General features: G+C 32.8%; 1 protein-coding gene across 2 annotated transcripts; it reads left to right on the top strand.

Annotated features, from left to right (window-relative positions):
* Positions 1–2,073: 2,073 nt before the first annotated feature.
* On the top strand, positions 2,074–8,305 carry LOC133316470 (auxin transporter-like protein 2). Of its 2 annotated transcripts, none has more exons than XM_061518229.1 (9): positions 2,074–2,520; positions 2,859–3,017; positions 3,129–3,314; positions 3,425–3,537; positions 3,647–3,830; positions 3,929–4,026; positions 4,974–5,181; positions 6,242–6,499; positions 7,825–8,305. In XM_061518229.1, exons 3-9 carry the CDS (start codon positions 3,177–3,179, stop codon positions 8,059–8,061), a joined length of 1,236 nt encoding a protein of 411 aa, XP_061374213.1. In that variant the 5' UTR covers positions 2,074–2,520; positions 2,859–3,017; positions 3,129–3,176; the 3' UTR covers positions 8,062–8,305. The 2 variants fall into 2 exon arrangements, with proteins under 2 accessions (XP_061374213.1, XP_061374212.1); XM_061518228.1 differs by having other exon boundaries at positions 2,798–3,017.
* Positions 8,306–10,225: the final 1,920 nt, after the last annotated feature.

Here is a 10,225-nt window from a genome sequence, read left to right as displayed (position 1 = left end):
GAAGAGATTGAGGGAAATTAAATCCCTAACTACTCTTTTCTTAATTGCTTGAATCTTTGATTTTGCATTTTGATCTTTTTTTTATGTTAATTATTAATTAATTTTAAATCAAATCTCTCATTTGAACTGTCCAACTTAAGTAAAAATAGTAAACTAGTTGGTTGAGACAGTAATACTCGTGAAAATGATACTCTACTCACTTCTTTATTTTTTTGGAGATATTTCAATCGGTTTATCACTTCGTGACTAGTCCGATTCGGAGCAGGTCCCGGGATTAAGGTTTTAGACCCCTCCCAAATATAATACTAACTACTGAGAAGTATCAAGTACTCACTTCTTTATTACTTGTGCGACTGGTGTATTTGCCGTGAGCGTAACATGGCACGATCTCATAAGTTGTTCACGGAGGATGTCCACAACTAATTATGCATGTGGTATGTGCATTGGACAACTCGCCTAGCAATTTATCAGAGTGCAACGGGATGCAGACCTCTTTATAGATAACTGATTGCATTAATTTGGGGATAGTTTTAGACCTATATAATTTGGATAATTTATTTTTAAATTTACATGAATGATATTATTTTGTCCATACTTTGTTCAACCATGTTAATAGTGTTGTTAGCTTGCTTGGCTCTCAATCGGTTAAAAGCTTCTACGTACATGTCATGAATTGGAATTTCAAAACAAGCACGACGCGCATAAAATTGGAAGATAAGTGGCAGAGTTCATGCACACAGTGACACAAAATTCCATTAACTATATATTCGACAACATGTTAATTTTCCATTTACAAGAGAAATTAAATTAATCATTCGGTATCAATTAATGCTATTGTTTTGATCTATTAAAGGATGACTTAATTTGAACTCAAAACCCACTTAAATATTACTACAAATGAACATAACATGATGTTCAATATAAACTTACAAATACCGCAGGGGATTTCAACTCTTATTTATTTTTTGTCTAATTTTTGAACTCTTATTTGATAATTCTGATGTATAAAGGAAACAGAGGTTTGTTTGAATGTTAAGATTATTAACTATACCACTGAGGTTAATATAAGAAAATAAAAACTCTACACCTGATGTTGTTTTCCAACTGCATTTATGTAAATGAGTGTTTGGTACGATGAATTTTTTGAGATTTTCGGAAAAGTGACAATGGTAATCTTAATTATCCACGTTTGATACAAGGTTTCTCAAAAAAAATTCAGGAGATTTTTATGTACAATTTTATTTCAAAATGTCATCCAAAAATATCACTAAATGAGTGGTATTCTTGAAATTTCAGATGTTGAAAAAAATTTTACAGTATTTTTGAAATAAAATTTCAATAATATTTTCACCTATCAAATAATTTTTTAATAACATTCTCAAAAAATTAATTTTTTCACCATATTTTTAAAAATCGTGATTCTATAACATAAAAAAAAGGAAAATTTCAAAAATCTCTTTACGAGTTTTTTTAATTATCACTTATCCCTCTCATAATTTTTTAAAATTATTCACACTCTTATTTAATTTTTTTTATCACTTATCCCATTGACTTAAATTTTTTATCACTTATCCCTCTCACTTAAGGAGTAAATGATAAAAAAACTTTAAGTCAACAAAATAAATAATTCAAAATTTTGGAGAAGAAATGAATGATTATAAGAAGAGTTATAGAAAATTTTTTGAAATCTTTCCAAAAAAAATGTAACCTCTGACAAACATTACTGGAACCCGAAGCACCTTTTTGGTGCCTATAAAAAGAGTGTCTTTTTCGTTTAGTTCACTTCTTACTAATATGAACAAAGTCACAAGAATAGAATTATAATTGAGTTTTCATCTCTCTAACTCACTCTCAGCTCTCTCTCTCCATTGGGGGAGAATAGAAGCTTCAAATCAGAAGCCAAGAAAAGCAGCACAAACATACACCACAAACACTTCAATCACCAATCACATATAGTATAGTACCTGTTAGGCTAGGCTTTGTTGTTTCGATCTCTCTGCTTTTCTTTGCTTTTGTCTAATATTTACTATTACAAAATCGTCCACATTCATTTTATATATACATATAATCGGGTTGAACAGTGACAATAAGGGTCTTTTATTTATATACATCAGTTTCTGAAGTCTGAACCAGAAAATCAAAGACAACTTTGAAAAACTCAGCTTTTTCTTTCTTCTTTTTTCCCTGCTTTTGCGGCTTCACGCCGCCTTTGCGGTTTGGTTCTGCGTTTTTTCTGTGACATTTGGTGGCGCGCATTAAAGCAATGGCTTTTATTATTTTGTCGAGTTTTCAAGCATCACAGGGTAATTACAAGTGCAGGCTCTAAACCTCCAAATCTCATTGCATTTAAAGCTTCATATGCCAATTCTTTGAATAAAGAATTCATAGGCATTAACCCATCTCTGGCACGGTATTAAGTAGCTCTCAGTAACAGAAGCATTTTTTATTTTTGGAAGATAGATCTTCTTCTGGGGTGAGTTCAATTTTCAGCCTTCCGGAGAAAGAGACATTAACACCAAGGTTAGTGGAAAGTGATTTGCATTGGATTTTCTGCTCCTTTGGTGTGTAAAACATGTAAACACTCCATGCCCACTTTTTATTTTCCTTTTCTCTCTTCCCTCACATCCCTTTTTCTATTTGATTTGGTGGTGGTTTATTCATATTTTTTGTAAAAAGCTTGCAAGGAATTTTCAGTTATCTGGATCTGTGGTGGTGTTTTGTTTCTTGGCTTTCGTTTTCTCGGGATAGTGTTTGATCATGGTTTTTGTCTCATTTAATGTCCTTTTATGTGTTTCAGATTCATCAGGGTTAAGACTGTCTATCTTGGATAACAAAACACAATGTTGTCTCCGAAGCAGGCAGAGGAAGCAATAGTCACAAACTTCAACGAGACAGAGCAAGAAGGGAATGGCAGAGAAGAAGAAGAGGAGCAAGACCATTCAGTGTTCAGTGTCAAGAGCTTCCTCTGGCACGGTGGTTCTGTATGGGATGCATGGTTCAGTTGTGCTTCAAATCAAGTAAAATCACTTCATACCCATTACCAAAATCTCAATGAAAAATCACATTTTGTTTTTTGGTTCCCCATTTTAACTCATAATTAACTATATCCGATTCATTGATTTTTTCAGGTAGCCCAAGTACTATTGACACTGCCCTATTCTTTCTCTCAACTGGGCATGCTATCAGGGATCTTGCTTCAGGTATTCTATGGTTTCCTTGGAAGCTGGACAGCGTATCTAATCAGTGTCCTCTATGTAGAGTACCGCACAAGAAAGGAAAAGGAAAATGTCAGTTTTAAGAATCATGTCATTCAGGTAAAATCTACCACCACTTGTTTCAAATCTCTTTCTAAGAAGACCTTACTTAGTTATAGTATGTGCCAAATCACATTAACTAAATTGAGACTCACTGCAATGGATTTCAGTGGTTCGAAGTGCTTGATGGGTTGTTGGGTCCTTATTGGAAAGCAGTGGGGCTAGCCTTCAACTGTACTTTCCTCCTCTTTGGATCTGTGATACAGTTGATAGCATGTGCAAGGTAAGACCTTTTGTTGATTTTTGTATTAGATTTGAGATAATCTGATATGGGTTTTCATCTGATTAAAAAATAATATATATTTTTTTTTTTGGTTTATTAATGCAAACAGTAACATCTACTACATAAATGACAAATTGGACAAAAGGACTTGGACCTATATTTTCGGAGCTTGTTGTGCTACTACTGTGTTCATACCATCATTTCACAATTACCGTATCTGGTCATTTCTGGGACTTGGAATGACCACTTACACTGCTTGGTACATGGCTATAGCAGCTCTTGTTAATGGCCAGGTAAATCAGTAATCTAGGGTCTAAATTTTTCTAATCCATGATACCATTATTATATGCGAACTAAAGATAAGATATTCTTTTTGTAAATAATCTTGCAGGTAGAAAATGTGACACATACGGGTCCAACAAAGCTAGTGCTGTACTTCACCGGAGCAACTAATATTCTGTACACGTTTGGAGGACATGCAGTTACTGTGTGAGTTAGCCTTTTCCTCAGCATCATTAGTTCTTCTCTTTTACTCGCTTATGCACAGCTTCTCTTAGCAGCTTTTGCCGGTCATCTCGGTTTTCGAGACCCTAAGACAAAATCATGCAAATAACTTTTGTTTCTTCGAAAGCATTCTCTCCTCCCTCTACTTGTCTCTAGGAATAGAAATTATTAGAAAGGAAGAGACATTACTGGATAATAACATTTAATATAAGGGTTCGTCGCTTTTTCATTCGCTGCTGATGAGAAAAGTTGTAGCAAATTATTAACACTAGGATACGGGGTCGTATCCTGACCTAACAAAAAAAAAACACATCAGGATCTGGACGCGTATCCTGATAAAAATTAGTGTTGTTGCACTTTTTTCCATATGCAGTGACAGAAGAAGTATATAACCCTTAATATAATGTGTGTAATGTTAGCTACATGTGCAATTAGGCTCCAAGAACATTATAGGTTCGTAGCTACATGTGTCATCATTGTCTTTAATCATAAATTTTGTTTTTTATTAATCACCTTTACTGAATGGTCAATAAAAGACAATGATGTCTTATTTAACTAATGTGACAACATCATCATACTAAGATATAATTAAATAATGTCTACTCCAAGTTGAATGAAATTTTATTTCTTGTTTGTTTTTGTCCTTTTGTTTTTTTCTAATTTATCTTTAACATTTGAACTCTGGGGAAGTAAAAATTTAACAGTTTTTTAACCCCCCAAAAAAAAATGCAGTTTATTTGATGGTTGGCACCCATTGTACTAGTTATTTTTGTCTGCATTGCAGCCTAGTAAAACAAAATGGCAATGGATCCAAGAGAGCAACAGAACCTTTTCTTATCTTTACCCGTTTTTAGAAATTCCAATGTCTCCATTATTATGATTATTCTTTGATCTTTAGAGTGTAAAGTGAATAATGGTGACAAATGTTGCAGAGAGATTATGCACGCCATGTGGAAGCCACAGAAGTTCAAGTACATATACTTGCTGGCCACTTTGTACGTTTTCACACTAACAATTCCTTCAGCTTCTGCTGTTTACTGGGCTTTTGGTGATGACCTTCTCAACCATTCTAACGCATTCTCTCTCCTCCCAAAAAATGGATTCCGTGATGCTGCTGTAATCCTTATGCTCATTCACCAGGTAATTAAGCTTTTTAAATTTTTGTATTTTGGTACAAAATGTAACCATTTCAAGAGTTTAAGTCATAAGTTTTGTTTTTGCTATTTTTATTTATAGTAATGTAGAAATAATGAAACTATAAGTAATTCCACTTGTACTATTTTATTTTGTGCTAAAAGTTATATATTAGAAAATTAATATTAATGTATTTTTGAACCATCGTAGACACGTATATAACTTGTCATGTAAACCTCTATTGCAATAAATGTTGCTTTAAAAATGATAATAAATTTTATTTATTTTTAGTAAACATGTCAGAGTACAGATAGCGATGATAGACTTTTTGGTGGAAATAAAGAATTCCTTAAGACAACTTAAAAAAATAAAATAATGACAACTGCTTTTATTTTCTCTTCTAGTAGAATAGCTAAAATGTAATTTTATCTGCAAACATTTAATTAAACTAAAATGTAATTTTATCTGCAAACATTTAATTAAATTTTTTTTTATAGTTTCTCGAGAATGGATTTAATTTGTACACCGAAGTCAAACCTTTCATTCTAAAGTGTTTTTAATGCATATATATATTGAAAACATGCTTCTTTCCCTAACTTTCGCTGATGTTAGATACACAGTAAATTTTAAAACAATTTTTTGATGTATTTTTGTTTATAAATGTATTTACAATTATTTTAATATTTTTATATAAATCACATAATTTTTATGGGTTTTATAAGAGTTATGTTGTAGGAAAACTGATTGTGTAATATTACAGAGATTCATTTTGCGTGCCTTAGTTTTTATTTTTATTTTTTGTTTCAAAACGTGTGGGTCTCACAAAATGTTGTGTGTGTAGAAAAATTTTGTGTCATGTGACATGATAAATGCAAACCCCAATTTTTACGCCACCAAAATAACTTACGTACGGCAAAAGGTTACTAGTCAAAAGTGGTAAAACACAGAGCTACTGTATGTATCAAAAAAAAAAAAACAGCTGGTGCAAAAGAATGTTTACAATTGAGAAATAGAAGGTTTTTTTTATACAATTGCTGACCATTTCCCCCCTAATAAATGGGTGCAGTTCATAACATTTGGGTTTGCATGTACTCCATTGTACTTTGTGTGGGAGAAGGCTATTGGGATGCATGACACAAGAAGCATTTGTTTGAGGGCACTAGCAAGGTTGCCAGTGGTGATACCTATATGGTTTTTAGCTATAATCTTCCCTTTCTTTGGACCCATTAACTCTGCTGTTGGAGCTCTTCTTGTTAGCTTCACTGTCTACATCATCCCCTCTGCAGTCCATATGCTCACTTACAGAACAGCCTCTGCAAGACAGGTAAATCATTCAAGTTTTTCTAGTGTTTTATGGGCTTTTTGACCCATCTAATGCAAAAAAGAAACATATTTCCTTTTATTGAAAAGTCAAATATTTTATTAAAATAATACGGTAAAATATATATAGGAAATGTGCACGTATAAATTATGTATGAGGTGATATGTAACTCCTTTAAAAGTCAACGTGCCTCTAATACGTTTTGTGCGTTACAAGTCGCATATGGGATGATGCGCGAATTAGTCCTGCTCATTCTCAATGTGCTTTTCATTGCATTATTTTAGAAAAAAATATTTGATTTTTAAATCAACGATATTTCCCTATTGATATTTTTTACCTCAGCTTTATAACATCCTTTTGACATTTGTAACTCACTGTACCTATTAGGATAAGTTTTAGTTCATGTTGTATTTTGTAGTTTCATGTTCTGAATTAAATGTGTTAATGATACTTGCGTAGGCTTTTTCTCTTTATGAAGTCTTTACAAACACTGAGGTAGACTTATTTAGATCATTCAAAAAAGGTTACAGCATGATCAAGGTGTTTCCCAATGATCTGCTTAATAATCTGTTGGAAGTTTGTAATATATGATATCTGCTTTAAGTAATCATTAAGTTTTTTACACGTTATTTTACCCAAGTTGAATTTTCTTCCGAGTCATGGCATTAGTAAATGGATCTTGTTACAATTTCACATGATAACGTTTTATGTTTATTCTCTATTAATAAATATTTTACAAATTTAAATAAGATGCCACCTATTTATTGCATGTATTGTGAAGAGAGAGATAGACCCCACTTATATTTAATAGGAGAGTATGCATGTCGTTCGGCAATCCTTGGACACCCACGTTTTGATGGGGACTTCTTCAGTTCTTCCCATATCCCCCTATTAAATTAAAGTGGCCACTGCACCCAAAGTCTAAGAGAGAGAAAAACATATGGAAAGAGAGAAAGACAGAGAGCAGAAAATGTACAAAAACATTTAAGGCTTGAATTTGGAAACTTTAGGTGAAAAATAGAGACTGGTGGGATGTCATTTTCCTTTAATTTTTATGCCTCTGTTGAGCAGGATGAGTTGATTGATATCTTTCTCCAATAATTCAAACTAGGACAACAGTGGAAATTTGGAACAAAAACCCCTTGATATAATGAACCTGATGCTGCTGCTGCTGTTTACTATATTGTTTAATTCTTATTACTAATGCTATATTCTATTTACATCATTATTGCTCCTATTTTAATGGGAATTTTCTTAGTAATGCAATAGTGGTGTATAATAGTGGCAATCTTCAATCCTCAGTGATTTATGTTTTCTTTATTTTGCAGAATGCTGCAGAGAAGCCCCCTTTCTTCATGCCAAGTTGGACTGCAATGTATGTCTTCAATGCATTCATTGTGGTCTGGGTTTTGGTGGTTGGTTTTGGGTTTGGTGGATGGGCCAGCATGACCAACTTCATTAGGCAAATTGACACATTTGGGCTCTTTGCTAAGTGCTACCAATGCAAGCCACCAACTCCACCAGCCATGGTGGCAGCACCACCCCCTGGTGTCCATCATCACTGAGTATAGCTCGTTCACTCACCTCAACATAGTCTGAAACTACTCTTTCTCATAGTTCCCTCAATATTTTGTACCATACATGGGGGATAGTAGTAATACTCCCCCTTCATTTGATGTGTGCTGGCTGTGTTTTGCACTTTTCTCTTTTTCTCTTTACCTTGTTTTACTATATATAGGTTTGTTTTCCCCTTTAAGGTTAGTTGATTAAAAATAGTGTGTCAAATGGGTTATGAATACTTTGTTATAAATGCTCTGGCTAATTAAATTACATATGTTTTGGTATCTTAATCTTTCCCTTTTTTTGGGGGGTCCACTTCTTTTATTTTGGTTCTCAGATAGTATAATATTTTGTTTCCCATTTTTTATTGTGCTCATAGGTTCAATATCAACATTACTTTGCTTTCCAAAATATGCCAATTCGCATAGGGATAGGTTTGTTACTCAGTGTATTTGGTACAAGAGAAATTTTTTGATATCCGAGAATCACGATTACTGAAAATACACTAGAAATTGAGTTTCTTCGGAATGTTACAAAAAATGTATTTGATTCGCCAAAATATTACCGTGAATATTGGATAAAGATTACTGATTCCATGTTTGGTTTAAAACGACGTATGACTTGGAATATGAGGTTATTTTACAAAAATAACTTCAAACTATATTTACTTTGTAATTGATAGATTGAGTCTAGGTTTTGATGTGTGTTGGAGTATTTTGTCTCAAAAATTATTGTTGTGCTTTCCTTTTACTTGAATTATGAATTATCATATTATTTTTTGGTAATTTGAATACTGACTTTTTTTTGTAAATCAAATTACCGATAAACTATGGATATCCGGAAACTGGTTTTTGTTACTTCTGCCAAACATGGTAATTGACGTTTACTAAAGAAAGTTTATCAGTAATCTTTTTGATACCCTTGTACAAAACTCACCCTAAAGGGTTGTGTGTGGGACTGGGACTTTGTTTAATCGCGCAATTCAATCCTTCAGAAATTTTATTCTTCATTCATAGTGAGGGAAATGGAGCGTGGACCCTTTACATATTCACATGGGCTGCATGTGGGTTCTTCTGCTCTCCATGTGCCATTCTAAAGTGACCAATATTATTTATATGAGAGCTGTATATTCAAAAATTCATGATGCATGAACCTCTGCCTTAAGCAGTTAAACACTCATATTTTCATGTCATTGGGTTTGTCTATTTGTCTTCTTTATATTGTAATTTATGAAGTGTAAATGAGTATCATATATAATAAGCAGCACTTCAGTTCGGTGCATCTCGTTCACTTTAATGCAAGAATAGTAATCAGAAAAATATTATATTGGATCCCTAAAGATATTTTTCCTAGATACAGAGAAAAGGATTCTAGGCATCTTGCATTACTTGCCAGTGGAACTACTTAAAAAAAAAAATTTGACAACTAGTTTTCTAATATAATGATAATAAAAAAAATTAAAGTCCAAATGGCTTTAATGATCTAAATGCCTAAATAAGTAAATATGGTCCAAAACTTAAAAGAAAAATTTGAAAAGTCCTAGATAGAGAGAGAGAGAGAGATAAAAGATAAATAAATTGGTGTGTCAGCTTGTTAAGTAGTGGGCTAATGTGAGCCATGGTAGACACTTTTGTAAGCAGTTTAGATTGCCTTGTTACCCACCTCTACTATTGAGTAAATCAAAGGGCCCATCCCATTAGGCTTTGCCCTATGTTTGTACCAAAAAATTATATGGCCAAGGCCAATCTTATATTTTGGTAATGCTTTCAGCATTTCACAATGTTTTTCTACAGTTACGTATTTTTGCTTTGTAATACTCCAATCTTTTGTTCATTAACCTCAGGAGCATATGCATATTTAGAGAATTTCTTCTGTAAACTACATGACCGAAATGTACAGATTAGTACTTACTACCAGCACTAACAATAAACCTTTCTCAATTTGTCCTTTGAAGTTTTTTTTTTAACTTTTCATATAAGAACCCGAATCATTAAATTGGGATTTTAGAAATTAAATGAGGATTATTAGATGAGAGGTTTAGTTGTTTGAAATTAAATCATCATTTTGAGAAAATTGTGAACAATGTCATTTTGGGATAAAACCGTGAATAGGAAAAATACCTGAAAACTTAAAGATAAATTGTGATTTTAGCAAATTATTTAATAATTA

The sequence above is a fragment of the Gastrolobium bilobum genome, unplaced genomic scaffold, assembly GCF_033153095.1.
Source record: "Gastrolobium bilobum isolate Gb01-03AN ecotype WA unplaced genomic scaffold, APGP_CSIRO_Gbil_v1 utg1738, whole genome shotgun sequence".
Taxonomy (NCBI): Eukaryota; Viridiplantae; Streptophyta; class Magnoliopsida; order Fabales; family Fabaceae; genus Gastrolobium; species Gastrolobium bilobum.
Note: the sequence above shows the minus strand (reverse complement) of the source record. Positions and strands in the feature narration are given on the sequence as shown.

Excerpts from the sequence above, each read along its gene's own strand:
- LOC133316470 (XM_061518228.1), top strand. The coding sequence starts at position 2,841 with ATGTTGTCTCCGAAGCAGGCAGAGGAAGCAATAGTCACAAACTTCAAC. Across the intron at positions 3,831-3,928 it reads CAGCTCTTGTTAATGGCCAG|GTAGAAAATGTGACACATAC; the intron begins GTAAATCAGTAA and ends ATAATCTTGCAG. Across the intron at positions 6,500-7,824 it reads GAACAGCCTCTGCAAGACAG|AATGCTGCAGAGAAGCCCCC; the intron begins GTAAATCATTCA and ends TTTATTTTGCAG.